General features: G+C 38.5%; 1 protein-coding gene across 1 annotated transcript in view; it reads left to right on the top strand.

Annotated features, from left to right (window-relative positions):
* The first annotated feature begins 1,043 nt into the window (after window positions 1–1,043).
* Window positions 1,044–15,863, top strand: part of SLC5A12 (solute carrier family 5 member 12) — a 36,509-nt gene continuing 21,689 nt past the window's right edge. The window contains exons 1-6 of the mRNA XM_070426634.1: window positions 1,044–1,649; window positions 5,576–5,641; window positions 7,103–7,154; window positions 8,003–8,070; window positions 13,180–13,334; window positions 13,441–13,581. Of these exons, the coding sequence (XP_070282735.1) occupies window positions 1,311–1,649; window positions 5,576–5,641; window positions 7,103–7,154; window positions 8,003–8,070; window positions 13,180–13,334; window positions 13,441–13,581 (821 nt within the window). The 5' untranslated portion in view covers window positions 1,044–1,310. The remainder of the gene's footprint in view (window positions 1,650–5,575; window positions 5,642–7,102; window positions 7,155–8,002; window positions 8,071–13,179; window positions 13,335–13,440; window positions 13,582–15,863) is intronic.

The following is a 15,863-nucleotide window of genomic DNA, read 5'->3' on the forward strand; positions in this document are numbered from 1 at the left end:
AGACTTAACAAAATTCATCACTGAGAACAAAGATTCGCAAGTGTATGTGGATGAAACCAAAACACTGGTCGGATCTAGGAAGACAGGGAGAGTTAAGGCAGAGGCATAGAAATTGCTCTTCCCCTCTCTCGTCAATCCATGTCTATGGTCTTTAAGATAACTTGTTATGTAAAATTATTTATTTATCTAAGATGCACCTACACTGAATTTATCTGAAAAATAAAAAAGTCGATATTAAGAAAAAAATTGTAAATGGAAGATTACAAGAGAGGGTTTTGTGTGCCAGCAAAAGTTACTGGCGTGCCATGTTTGGCACGCGTGCCAGGGGTTGCCCACCCCTGCTCTAGGTACAAGTATTGTAAATTGGTCAAAATGAAGGAGAGATGGAGACGATCAAGCTGAGGACTACAAATAATTTATTAAATTTTTGGTAAGTATTTTTTAAAGCCTAGACTGGAGAGAATCAACTGTTAAGTTCAGTATGCTTCCCTGTAAGCCAATAAGGTAAATATTATTTTTTCATTTTAAAGATCAGATAAAAGAGGGAAAGGAAATTTGAGACTCGTAAAGACTCATAACAACCCTGTAGGATCATTATTCCCTTGACCATATGAGTCTCAGAAAGGTTAAATGATTTGTTAACAGTATCACAGCTCACTGAAGCTTCAGCCGACTTGAGCAAAGGTCTCCTGATTCCTTGGTCTTTGCTCCTTTCCCTCCACACTCACTGCCTCAGGCGATTGCAGGTTCACATCCTCCACCCTTCCTCACTCAGGACAAAGACACCACTGAGGGGGTTGTGTTTGCATTTTACAGATTCCATTTGACTAATTTAAAATGCTGAGGTGGTCAACCTGTATCACCTCTGTTTCCCAGTAATGTTTAACTTTAAGTTTTTTTTAAAAAAATCTAGCAGATAAAAGAGCATGTTATCTGGCAAGTCCATTCCACCTCCAATCCCCCACCCCCACCTCCCACTTGGTTATTAATTTCAGAACACATCTGAATTCTTTCTCTGTGGCATATGCTTGAGTAGAGGAACAGACAGCTCCTGGTCAGGGGCAGATTTCAAGTTCTCATCTGTTGGTACCAACACCATTACCAGATTCCTCCCTGTAGTCAACCTTTGAGATCTTCCCTGAGTACTGCTTGGTGTCTGAAGATCCACAAAGGTGTCTCTGGTCATCGCTCTCTTCACAGAATTAGTCTGCTCTCTCAGCAAAGCATCTGCTGTACTGAGCTTTGCTTCTGGAAGCAACTTTTCCCTGAGACCTGGTTGAAAGCAATTCTCTGGTGTTAAACTTCCCGGCATGGAGGTGAAGAACTTTGCGGCTTGGGATTATGTCGTATTTGCAGCCCTCTTTATCATTTCTTCTGGAATCGGGGTGTTCTTTGCTATTAAGGAGAGAAAGAAGGCAACTTCAAGGGAGTTCCTGGTTGGGGGGAGACAAATGAGCTGTGGTCCCGTGGCGTTGTCTCTGACAGCCAGCTTCATGTCAGCTGTCACTGTCCTGGGGGCCCCTTCTGAGGTCTACCGCTTTGGGGCCTCCTTCACACTCTTCTGCATTGCGTATACTTTTGTCATCATCTTCACATCAGAGCTCTTTCTGCCTGTGTTCTACAGATCTGGCATCACCAGCACTTATGAGGTAAGACAACTCTCCCCTTATTCTTTGTTTTGGGAGGAGTTGCTATTTTCTCTCCACTTGATCAATCTTTTGTTGTTTTTGCTTTTTTCTCTAATAATACACATCCTCTTAATAATAATATGTGGTAATTAAAGAATACTCACCTATTTTTAAGAAAAATATTATAATGCTATTGGAAAAAGCTTAAGCTTTGGATACAGACACAGTTGTTTTTTCTTATGTAGAACAAAGTCATGGAGTCAACACCATGAGACTATTTCAAGGATTAAATGAGAACCTGTGTATGACTACTGAATGCATTGCCTAACTTTTAAGAGCTTCTCAATGAGAGAGCTAAAGTTATTATTTGTATTATTATTAACATATTCTGAAAAGCCCACAGAATGAATATCATGAATATTGTCATTTTCTGTAGGAAAACAGAGATAGTACAGGTGAATGACTTAGTCTAGCTTGTATGGTGAGTGAAGCCTACTGTGAACCATTTTGTCTGTATCTTTTTCCATCAGATAGTAGAAATGAGCATTCTAATACAAATTATTACTATGCTCCAGTTTTTAATGGGGAAATGGTAATGTTTTCAAAAAATAGAAAATATTTTAATGAGAAAGAATTGCTCAATAATACAAATATGGGGATTATTTTAATGAGAGGAAATGAGGTAGTCGTGTTTTGACTTTGCAATAATTCTCAAGAAAAATGTCAAGTTAAAAATTGAATTTGCATGTCCAATATTTAGTTCCTATGAAAAAAAGTGTTTATTTTCCTCATCAAACATCCTTACTAAGTCACAGCAGAGGACTCTTAACAGAAGAGGGCTGTTTTTCTTTTTCTTTTTTTTTAATCCTTTAAGCTAAATGATTATTAAATTAGTACAGAAATAGAAAAATATTTACAATATCAGTGCCTCCATGGGACAAACATGGGTTGAAAAAGCTAATTACTTATTGTTTTAAAAATATATTTACATATGGGAATGCCTATAGCGTTATAGTATATAAATTTAATTTACAAAGTTTGTTGCCCTCAACATATTTTTAAATTCTCCAATAGTAAGAAATCAAGGTTATGTAAAGTACATATGAAGTTATTTTGGGATTGTCTCTTGCTCTGTAAGAACTGGCAGTGTGGCATAGGGATTAAGAGTATGGACTCCAGACTCAAGTCTATTTGGCTTTGAATGACAGCTCTGCTATGACTTTGGGAAAACGACTTAACTTCTCTGTGCTTGATTTTTGCATATGTGAGATAGTGATGATAAAATCACCTATCTCAAAAGACATCTCTGAGTAGTAAATGCAAAACCTTTTTTATTATTTTTTCAATTACAGTTGACATTCATATGCAAATACTTTTAACACATCCTGGCAAACAGTAAATGCTACATAAGAGTTTTGTATTGTTATTGTGGTTGTTGCTACTGTCCCCAGATTTATATTATGACTTAGTCTATCTATCGAAGCTTGAATTTGTTTCTTTGTTCATCATCCATTCCCTGTTCCTGATCCATACGGTAAATATTCTTTCTGGGACTGTTTAAAGCACTAAATATGGGAGGGGGTAGAGTCTATTTCCCCAGCTCTTGGCCTTGTGATTTGTTTTGACCAACAGGATGTGACAGAAATGATGTGTGTAGCTTAGGCTTCATTAGGCTCAGAGTTTCTGCCTTTGCTTTCCTGGAATGCTCTCTTGACACTGCTATGCCAGGAAGCTATTCCATTTGGTCTAGCTTCTGGAGCATGAGTGGGAACACAGAGGGAAACAGAGACACCCTAGTCACCAGCCATTGCCAACTAACAACCAACCAGAGGCTTTAGTGACCTTCTCACCCAGCTGATCTTCCAGGTGATTTCAATCCCACGGGAGCCCAGGGGAAAAAGTAGAGGAATCACTCAACAGATCTTCAAAATTATGAGAAATAATAAATCCTTGATTTTTAAGCCCATGAGTTTTGGGGTGGATATTACACGGCAGTAGCCAACTGATTTAAATGCTTTGATATACAATGAGATTCAAGACTAAGATATGCCATCTGTGCTACTTTATCACCACCCTGTCCCCTGTCAAAGCATAAGGAATTGTTCTCACCCTCAAGTTATATATTAGGCTCAGCTCATTTGCAATATCATACATTTTCATTGTCTCCACTTAGTTTATAATTAGTCTCATCATGCTGTCTCCACTTCAATTAATGTTATTTTTTATTTTTTATCACACAGTAATAAATCCAGTTTGTTGTTTACATCTAACACTAGTTTAGAGACTGGTGTCTGATCTACCTGCTTTCTCATTTTTCTTGGACTTATCAAACTGTATGGCTTCTAAACTCCTTACTCTTCAATTCAAACTTTTTTGTTGTAAGAATACACAGGATATTATTACTGTATATCTTCTTTTATAGTGGTTTTAAGCATTATAGATTACTTTTTTGGTAAATTTCTTTCCTTTTTATTTCTCTTTAAGTTAAATTTGTGGTATCATAGCAATTATATATAAATTTTGAGAAATTAGATGGATAGGTATATGATATCACTATTGATTCTTATTTTAGCATAGTAAATGATATTACAAAATGTTTGTTGTGAAATAGATATTTAAGGTCTGATAGGGTCTTAATCAATGTTATGAAGCCTTTTAGGTCATTGTAAGAATTGATTTTTACTGTGATATGTGTCATTACCATGTTTGGGCAGAGGAGTGAGATGATGGGATTTGTATTTTGAGTGTTACACTACCTGGATGTTGAGAATGATTATAAGGTTTTAACTGCTGAAGAAGGGGGTCTAATTAGTAGGGTATTGCTATAATCTAGGCAAGATATGATAGTATTATAGTGGCAGCAGAGGAGATAACCTAAGTAACTGTGTTTTGAAATTGGGGGGTAGGCCCCACAATTATTTTATGAACTGGATGTGGACAGTGAGAGGAAGTGAGGAGTAACCATGTTCCATATTATTTGGGCTTGAACCAACATGAAAAGTTGACTTGCTATTTCCTGAGATGGAAAATAATGTGACTAAATCAGGTTTGGGGTTTTGAAAATAATCGAACATGATGTTAAATGTTACCTGTGCAAACCCGAAGCGTGCAACTTTTCTGTTGAACTTTCAGTTTACTTTTGACTGCAGTAATAGCTGTAGACACAGCAAAGATGGCCATTGAATGCTCTGAATAAGCCAATACATTCTTTCATATGTAAAATTATACAGTTGGAACAGTCTCTCTTATTTCACGGATGAGAAACCAGATGCTTAGATCAATGAGTGAGATAGTGGCAAAGCTCAAAGTAGAATTCAAGGAGTCTTTTTATTTATCTAGTTATTTTTTTCATGTACCCTTTTCTCCATACTGTCTTTATAGTTTTACTTAAGATAAGAAAAGCATGGCTCAGACAATAGAGTGTTTGGAATATAAAGCATCCACAATGCAGAATAAAGATTTTGAGGAAAAGAGAGACATAAGCAGAGTTCCATTAAGAGAAGCAATGTGGCTTGATGTGTGGTTAATAGAATGGTGGGAAGGATTGGAATTCAGGAAATCAGTTATGGAGCTACTACTGTAGTCTGGGAAAGATTAAATAAAGGCCTGAAGTGAATTTTGCAGCAATGGGAACATAAAAGGTGACAATGGCTTTAGTATATCCAGTAGGAAAATCCTGAGTAGCAAGCCAGAATGCTCATATTTTTTTAAGCAACCTATTTATCTTCCCTGATTATCTTGAGAAGCTTGAACAAGTATTGAGCTTTAATATATATTTGACTTTAAGCAATCCATATTTTTTCTTGTTCTGCCATGTATGTACTAGTAGCATACAAGCACACGGCAAGTCCAAAGCACTAAATTCCAAGGAATAACAAAAAAATGAAACTTCTTAGCAGTTCTAGGTAAGACTCACTGACTCTTTGCACGTTCTTTATTCTTTCTAGTACTTACAACTACGATTCAACAAAGGAGTTCGCTATGCTGCAACAGTCATCTACATTGTGCAGACGGTAAGGATAAGGGCAGCTACAAATGTGGAATTGTGGGTGACAAGATACAGGTTAATTTATTTCAGGTGGTAGTTAACTCAGTTAAGAGAGAAATTTGATGCCTGACCGGTTTGGCTCAGTGGATAGAGCGTCAGCCTGTGGACTGAAAGGTCCCAGGTTTGATTCCAGTCAAGGGCATGTACCTTGGTTGCAGGCACATCCCCAGTGGGAGGTGTGCAGGAGGCAGCTGATTGATGTTTCTCTCTCATCAATGTTTCTAACTCTATCTCTCTCCCTTCCTCTCTGTAAAAAATCAATAAAATATATTTTTTAAAGAGAGAAATTTGATACTAAGAAGAAAATAGTTTCTTTTAAGGATAACACTTTTGAGATATGTGATTTCATCTAGTTATCCATTGCATATACTCCATATATACATACAAATAATAGCAAACCAATGTATATCATAAACCACAAAGAAAAATAAAACATTTTCTTAATATTTACTTCAGCTCTTTTTTAAAAAAAAATCTGTATATGTTGCTTTGGATATGAAGATATGAAATGGTCTGTTAACTGATTAAGAAAAAGTCTAGTTAACTGAGTTGAATCAGAAATACTCGTTTTGTTGAAAATTATTTGTAGACAATATTTCCACTCCCACTTGCCCCTTCTGGACTCCTCTCCTCCCTCCCAGGCTCTGGGGTGCCCTCATGCAGCCTCAGCTTGCATGTGGCACACCTTTGGCGAGTTTCCTACTACTCACCAAGCATGTTCTGCTGAAAGATAACCTTCTTCCTCTTTCTTAATCAAAACTCCCATTCACACAGGCTGAAGGATTTGAGAGAAATAAAAGGATGAAAAGAATGATCTACGATCTGTCTATAGGTGTTTACCTTTTAAAGCCCTCATTAAATCTCTAACTGGTGAAATTTCATATAGAATGAAATGGCACTGCACCCACTTCCATCAGGGCAGTGGTCACAGTTCTGGGAGTTAGGAGCTATACTCATTGTGCAGATGACCCACATCATTAGTCTTCTCTGCACAGTACTTCCTCCTCACAGATGCTTTCCATCTTCCTAAAATCCATAGCTTACAAACTGCTAAAACATATTTGTGTCATTATGATATGTGTATGAGGGGAGAGGGCGAGGGGGAGAGAGAGAGGGAGAGTGAATCAAAAACTTAACTTGAAGCCCATTTTTCTATCCTTTAGAAACACACCAGATCTAGCTATAAAATCCCAAAATTTGCAGCGATCTTAAAAGCCCAACCCTATTATTCCTCCACCTAACACTTATACCCCTTCTGCAAACTAGCTACAGTGGTCAGCAACTTTCAAATTAGAGTAGATGGGAATGAAATGCTTGGTGAACAAGTTGAAGGAAATTCATTTCAGGTCAATAAGGAACTTTCTAGGCAGCTTTCCCTTCCATGTGTCTTCTCTCAGTGTTTACCTCATGCTTGTTTCTCCACCAGATTCTCTATACGGGAGTGGTGGTGTATGCTCCTGCTCTGGCGCTCAATCAAGGTGAGTTATCAACAGTTCCCTGGGCACATTCCACCACTGTTATGCCTGCATTCTGGCCTTGGGAAATATTCCTAAAACATGTTGGGGAGACATTCCTGTGTTCGGGGTGCCCTGAATTACTGTGGGAGTCACAATATAAACCTCTAAAAGTTGAACATTGAAAGCAATGCAAATAATGAGTTACCTGATTTTGCCCACATGGTCCAAAACACACAGTTTAATCATTTGTTTTTTGTAATCACTGCAATGATGGGAGCTTTGGTATTATACATGCACAACCACTACATAAGATCATCCATAATATGCGGTGATTTCTCAGTGGTTTCATAAAGCAGATAATCTGAGTATAATAATAAACGGTGCTTATAGTCATTACTTCAAGATTTATTCTTGACCCTTTTTGAGAGAATAGAATCCCAGAAACAAAAAGGAAAAAGAAAGTGAAATCAATTTTATAATGGTATCTATGATATGTGGAAGTTCTCAATATTTAGTTTAATCATGCTATCTGCTTATATTCAGAAATATCAGTTCATGGCTGATGTTTATTTGGTTTTGATATACTCAAAGTAACACAAAAACAAAAGACAAATAATTGGTGCATATCAGAAGCTTCAGGATTTTAGGATAAAAAAGTTGGCTTTTAACATTACATGAAATTTATGGACTCAGTGAAAGTATAAGAATGTGGTAAAAGAATCTTTGTCAACGTGAGAACATTCAAGAGAAAACTCTAATTTGATTTTCATTTGCCCATAAAGAACACTGACAAAAATATTGTTACTTTTTACTGGTCAAGCTTGCTTTTCTCAGAAAAACTTCTTTCAATATTCTTTCTCTTTTTGTAGTGACTGGGTTTGATCTCTGGGGCTCTGTGTTTGCAACAGGAATTGTTTGCACATTCTACTGCACTCTGGTAAGTATCTAGCTGTGAAAAAGGATTTAGTCCTATCTCCTAATACAGGATAAGGGCAAATCTCCAGCAGCAGGGCATCTAAATATAGAAATTGCTATTCTAAAATTAAGTAGAAGTATGTGGGCTTATCTGTTGCAGTTTCCTGAGGAAAGTGCTGATGTTTTATTTAAAACTATTTTTGGTATCAACCATTAGTGGAATTTAAGCTCTGAGCTCATTTGAGAAAGTCAGGGCTAAGAGAAGATTTAATGAATAATGTACCTCCTTGATCAGAGGATTAGGTGACCAAATATAATTTCTTTTTTATTTTTTAATACTTTTTATTGATTTCAGAGAAGGAGGGAGAGGGAGAGAGAGATAGAAACATCAATGATGATAGAGAACCATTGATTGGCTGCCTCCTGCATGCCCCCTACTGGGGATTGAGCCTGCAACCCAAGCATGTGCCCTTGACCAAAATCAAACCCAGGACCCTTTAGTCCGTAGGCCCACTCTCTATCCACTGAGCCAAACTGGCTAGGGCCCAAATGCAATTTCTGAGAAAAATACAAATTGCTCAATTATAGTGATTATAAACCATGGTTAGAGTTTATTATTCACTGTGCAATGGTTGAGTAAGCAAGGATGGCTGGTATTTTGTAAATCTGAGCATTCCACAGCTTGCTTTTATCTCTTATTCGTGGAGCTACTATGATAACATTTAACATTTAGCTTTACACAAGCTCAGTCTTTAACCAAGAAACCTGGTTGTTATTGGCAACATTTATATAATTGCTATAATTCACTTAGTTCAACAAACTTTCATTGAGTACCTATTATTTGCTATGCCCTGCCATGGGAACCTTTATTCCTCTAAGCCATTTACATCATATACATTGGCTATAAGTATCCAGCTAAGAATACAACAATGGGTCTTAAGTAGCTGGATTCTCTTCCCTCCTTTCTGTAGAGAACAATAAAGTACTTGCTGTATTATCGCATAGCAGACCTACATGTATTTTGGCATTATGTGCATACCACATACTCTGTTAACATATATCATGAGAATATGCAACTTTTAAATTAATTTATTTTTATTGTAGAAAGTATTATAGATGTCCCCCTTTTTCCCACCTATTGACCCCCTCCTCCCTGATCCCACTCTTTCCCCAGAATATACTGTTTTAAAATGCCCTTATCTCTCTTTTATCATCTTTGCAAATCTCACCAGTTGTTTATGCTACAAAGTTTCCATTCTGTTCTCTCTACCTTCCATTCCAGGCACAATTCTCCCTAAGTTAAAAATAGACTCCTGCTCCTTAAGCATCTGGCTTTATCTGAGATTAGTTGTTCTGAGGTACCTGCCTATACAGTGATGAGGAGATACAGTGCTAGGGATGCTAAAGACTGACTTAGCAACAACAGCAGAAGACAGAAAGAGTGGAATAACATCTTCAAAGCAGTGAAATAAAACAATTATCAACCTATAGTTGTGTATTTAGCAAAATGATATTTCAGGAGCTGACTGTGAAGAACCAAGAATATTTACCACCACCCAGCCAGTGTGGTCAGTGGTTGGGCATTGACCAATGAACCAGGAGGTCATGGTTCAATTCCTGGTCAGGGCACATGCAGAGGGTTGCAGGCTCGATCCCAGTGTGGGGAGTGCAAAAATCAGCCAATGAATGATGCTCTCTCATCATTGATGTTCCTAGCTCTCTCTCCTCTCCTTTTCCTTCCTCTCCGAAATCAATAAAAATTTACTTAAAATAAAAATTTATGGCAAAATTTCAAGGGAACTCATTTAAATAAAATGATCAAAGTGGAAAAATGGAATTAAAACAAAGCAAAACCTCAACTGATTTATGCAAGAGAAGAAAAGAGAAAAAAAAACAAAAAACAGAAAAAGTAGAACAAATAGAAACCAAAAAGTAAGATGTCAGAAACAAGTAAGGATAGTTTAATCATCACAGTAAGTTAAAATGAACTAAATGGACTATTAAATTGGTGTCAGTTCTTCCCTCTACCCTGCTAGCTTCTGGCAGATTAAAACATCCATTTCTTCATGCCACTTGACTGACCTAATTCTCCCCATTGTTTACATGATGAAGCATAAGCTTCTTAGCCTAGTGCTGAAAGTCTTTCATTAAGTGAATAAATCCACCCTTCTAATCTCTTCCCACCACACCTCTGTCCCTTCTCCACCTTCTAGCCAGGTTAGGGGCTCCAGTGTCTCACCAAAATGGTGGGTTCTTTATCTAACATGTTTGCTCACATATATCGCAGTCTCTTTACACAGATAATCCCATGGCTGCATAGCCTAAGACAACGGAAAGATAGTAAAAGAATAAGAAGTGATTCCTGCTGCCCAGGGGTATGCACTCTAGGAATGTAAGCCCTGGTTGCAGTCTAGTAAACGCAATTTAGGAAAGTAAGCAACACAGACTGATTAAATATTTCAGTGACACTCATGGTACAATGATGAAGCCTGTGATCTTTTCACAGAAGTTCTTGGCACTCTGGAGGAGTAGCAAAGGAAGATCATTCTATTTTTTATTGTTAAAAATACCATGTGCTTTCTCATAGTGCTATTCATTTCCAAAGCTCTTTTATTTTTATTGATCTATTTATTTTTATATATTTATTATTGAAAGTATTACCTATATCCCCCCTTTTCCACCATTAACCCTTCTAGCCCACCCCCACCCCCAGTCTCAGGCCTTCAACACCCTATTGTCTATGTCCATGGGTTATGCATATATGCCTACTAGTTCTTTGCTTGATCTCTTTCTGTTATGGGTTGGCTCAACGAGATAGACCACCGACTCAGAATTTAAATTTAATAGCCTTTATTAAGCTGGCCAGCTGACCACAGCCCGTACCTTCCCCCTCTGGGAAGCCTTGCGGCATGTGGCAGAGACCAAGGGTGCAGTATGATCCTTTATAGCAAAACAGTGTTACCTTAGAAGTTCACAGAAAGTTCATAAGCACAAAGGGGGGGTAAACAGAGTCACACCTGACTGGTCTAAGACAATCTAGCAATTTTTCTTCCATGGCTCCTAACCCTGCAACCCCCCTCCATACGTCAGTCCCTCCTCCCAGCACATACACAATCCTTCTTCATATCCTGGCAACACAATTCTTCCTCATACATCCCCCTCCCTCCGAGCACATTCAATTTCTCATGTTTTATTTCCTCCCCTTAGCACATTCTGTAGCATTCTGTAACCCTTCCATGCCGCAGTCCCTCACCCTAGCACATTTCCACCCACCTACCCCTGCCTTCCACTTCATTCAATCTTTCCTAATTTGCTTGTTCCACCTTCACCATTGTTCTGAGGGACTTTATACCTAGATTATTCTAGCAGCTTCTTTCTTTCATGTTTTCCTCTGGTCCACATGTTCTCAACTAGAACTGTACACTAGAATCACTTGGGGATTGTTCAGAAAACACTCTGAGGACTGATTTCTACCCCAGATCTCAATTTTCCTCCCGGGGATGGGGTTCAGACATTGTTCTTTGTTGGTTTGTTTTCAGTTTCTCCAAGTGACTCTAAAGAGGAGCCAGGTTTGATAACCCCCTTTTGTTGGGTCTTTCCTTCCCACGTCCCGCGTGGGTCAGGGTTCAGAACCTGGAAGCAGAGCCGCATACAAATGAAAATGAAAAGACAAGAGATAATTTGAAATATCGGGGGACCAGGCGGGCAAGTCCAACTCAAGGGGAAGGACTTCCTCCCGTGCTCAGGCTTCACCAAGCTTTTATTGATCTGGGATGCACCCATAGTATAGCCCTTAGGCAGGCGACCCCTGGCAACAGGCAGACTAGCCCATCAGCAAGGATTTACATAATAATGAATGGGGGAGTAGTTTTAGCTACCACTGTCTGGACAAATAGAGGTGGCTCCTAGCTCTGACTTTTGCTAGGGCTTCAAAGGCACCCAGCCTTGGAAGGGGCGGGGGAGGGGGGGGGGGCGGGGGGTGTCTTATGCTTATCAAATAGTGAAGGCAATAAACAGTTTCCCACACCCTTTCTAACCTTTTGTCCAATCACACTTTGTTCTATGGTTAGATCCATCTTCTCGACACTCTAGTTTGTTCATCTCACTATTTGACCAGCCTTCAGCTCTTAAAACTCCTTTCTCCATTAATATCCAGATTCTACCATTCCTTCCTAGTTCTTCTTTTCTTTCTAACTATTCTACCATCTTGGCTTTCCAAAATTTATTCACTGTCACTACAAAAGAAAAGAAATCTCAGGTTGCATAAGTCAGACATGGGTGATTATCCTCAATTTCCTCACTTTCTCCTCAAATGTATTCAATTAATCACAATCTACGTTGGTTTTACCTCCCAAATATCTTTGAAATCCATCAACTTCTATTTCTTCATTTGCAGTCATTTTGCACATGGGCTACTGAAATAGACTCTGAGTTGGTCTCTCAACTTTTCTCCTGTGGTCCTTGCAATTTATTGTCCTCACAATCATTACTGCAACTACTGAGAAACAAATAAAGCTTTCATTATATAAATCTATTTAATGTTCTCTTATTGCTCTTGAGAAATCATTTAAGTGGCCTTGTCAAAATCTGGTCTCTAGCAAATTCAGCCACCTCCCTTTGGGCATTCTATATATTCCTCAATCTGTACATTCTAGCTCTCTTACTTCCTCAGGCAGCTTCTCCTTGCTTCACACATGCTGCTCCCCTTTCCTCATTGTCCTCTGTCCCTGATAAATTCCTACTCACTTAGAACTTAGCTCTAGTGACACTTTCACAAGACCAGGTCAGGACTCCCTGCTCTATGCTTTCATAGGAACCCTTCCTTTTTAATTGCACTTTCCACAATTTTAAGTAAAATGTTACATTATTGTCTAGTATCTGCTTCTCCCACTGGATCCTAAACTCTGAAATTAAGGAAGAAATCTATCTCTCTTCATCCCATGCTTAACATCATAGTTGACACATAAAAGGGGCTCAGCAGCTGTGCTGAAAAAAAGAAAGAAGAAAAGGGAGAAAGAAAGGATGAGGAAGGAAGGAAGAGAGAAGAAAGAAAGAAATATGGTTCATGTTTACAGCGATGGAAGTTTGCAGGCTTCATTTTTAGAACTCTCACCCATTCTCTCCATTTCAGGGAGGATTGAAGGCGGTGGTGTGGACAGATGCATTCCAGATGGTGGTCATGATTGTGGGCTTCTTAACAGTCCTCATTCAAGGATCGGCTCAAACTGGTGGATTTTACAATGTATTAGAGCTATCAACAAATGGATCTCGACTACACATAATTGAGTATGTCCAAGGCTACTTTTTCCATGTTTTATAAAGGTTTAGCCGCATGATCTAATCCCCTAAAAAAAAACAAATCTCTGTTCACTCACTTCTCCCTGCCTCGTAGCTTTGATGTCGATCCTCTCAGGCGGCACACTTTTTGGACCATCTCAGTGGGAGGAACTTTTACGTGGCTCGGGATCTATGGAGTTAATCAGTCAACCATCCAGCGATGCATTTCTTGCAAAACAGAGAAGCATGCCAAGCTGTAAGTTATGAATAAAGAAACATCTCTATGTTTTCTCTGCCCTTATTGGGCACTCATCATATGCTTCCTAATGTTGTGTGTGTAGAAAAGAGACAGAGAAACAGAAAGATTCGTTTAATTCTTCCAACAATATTTTGAAGCATGCATTACTATTCCCATCTCAATAAGGAAGTGGTAGAGCTGGGGTTTGACCTTAATAGTCTGTCTGCCATGGCTCTCCATCATTTCCTGCCTCCATTTATTGAGAAGTAACTAGGTTAAATTAGGTGTGGGTAGTGAGTGATGCAGAGGTAAGCAGCACGTATTTCTTATAGTTTCTGTGACAAGTTGACCTTTGTCACTGATTTGATTCAGCATGGATATACCTTTAAAATGTCCAAGGGGAGATTGAAAAAGAAGACAACCCAAGGTAATGAGGCAGGTCAGAATGGGGCTCTCGGTGCTCCAAGTCCTGCCAGGATATCCTTGCCAGGCCTGCTCACTCCAAAGGACTCCAGCAGACACACAGCTTGTCAAGCCTCTTCCAGGCCCTGCCAGCCAGCCCACGCTCTCCAGTGGGGACCACAGGAAGGTACACACTCTTTTGCAAAACTGATAGGAACAAACGAGCATAGCTTATATCCCCATTGCTGCTGTCCAAGGTTCCAGACTCCCCTGACTTGTCAGGATGCCCTCAACTTTTCTTAGAGTGAGAATCAGTCGCTATGAATATTCCTGCAACTGATTTTAAAGTACTTTCAATGCACAGTGTCTTAGGTAGACTGAAAAAAAAGATAAAATTGCCTGGGCATGGTTTACCATGTTGTAACTTGCATTCTAAAAGGGAATATATCACTTTACGTGTTTCACACATTCTCAGAAGTGAAAGTATTATCTAGTGTTTCAGCAATTCACTAGTAAATACTTATATCCTATGATAATAAATAGTATTAACAAATCCTCTACACACATAATCATCACTTTATCAAATAGCTGAATTTCTGAAAATGCATTTAAGATTAAATGTGTCTTTGATCTTGATATTCATCTAAAATTAACAGTCGTTTAAAATTCTGCTTTAAATTGAACTAGAATTGAAGGTATCGTTTATCTGTTAGCACTGCTGGCAGGAAGTGGTGCTCTGAGGGTAGGAGGAGTTGATGTAGGTTATAAGACCCTTCTTAGTGCCATCCCATCTCCCAGCTCAGACCAGCACATCCAAGCACAGTCACTTATTTTCCATTCCCATTGCCTTTGTTTACTTTCTTTATATTTCTTATTTATTTATTTATTTATTTATTTTTGGTGCCTGTGACCGGAATCGAACCTTGGACCCTTGAGTCCACAGGCCAATGCTCTATCCACTGAGCCAAACCAGTCAGGGCTATATTTCTTATCACATCAAAGATAATCTTATTCATTTAATTGATGTCAGCAGTTATTACTTGCCTCCAGTCCTAGAATATCCAGCTCCATGAGGGTGTCTGTGTGCTCACTGCTATATCCCATGTACTCAGAAGAAGCTGGTACACAGAGTTACCTGGATGGAGGAATAGTGAGAGTGCAACCAATGCCATTCATAAGTATTGGTCACCTTATGTATCAATGGTATTCCCAAAAGGCTATCTCTAATTCAAGCCCCTACCAATAAAAACAAACAAATGAAACTCAAAGGTAAACATGGTTGGACTACTCCCAAGGAAGCAACTTTTGAGATAAGACCCTTTGCTAATGTAAATCATGTAAAATAAAAACTTTTCAATGGGATAATTACTTAACTTATTTGCTTAATAAATAAATACTTTGATTGAAGGGTTTTGTGAAAGTTAGGTATAGCTGTACAGCACAGGTTTTGGGGGCCTTTGAAATGAATGTGTGTCCTTACAGTTGAATGTGGATGTATTTAATTCCCTTCAAACAATGAGTGGATCCAAGAAAATGCTCAGTGTTGCTCTCCTGGTCCCTGCAACTAGAGACAGATTGAGATTTATTCTCTCAGACGAATGTAAGTTTAGCCTACTTTCAAGTCTCCTCTGAGATTAAGAAAATGAATAATTGACTTTCAAAGGTCAGTCATAAATGCAAAATAACCAAAGAATGCTGCAAAATTATATGCATAATTATCATTAAACATATCTGTATATCACAGAATAAAACAAATTGCTCCAAAAAAAGATAGGTAAAATGACCTTGGGCTTGTCATACTTTCTATTGCCTCTTTAAAAAAACACTTCAATTTTCATGTGAATGAATCTCCAAAGTGTGTGTTTACAAAACTTGTCTATGCCTACATTTATCTTCTT

This window comes from Myotis yumanensis, unplaced genomic scaffold (assembly GCF_028538775.1).
Source record: "Myotis yumanensis isolate MYYU_CA2020_CCGP unplaced genomic scaffold, mMyoYum1.0.hap1 SCAF_10, whole genome shotgun sequence".
NCBI lineage: Eukaryota > Metazoa > Chordata > Mammalia > Chiroptera > Vespertilionidae > Myotis > Myotis yumanensis.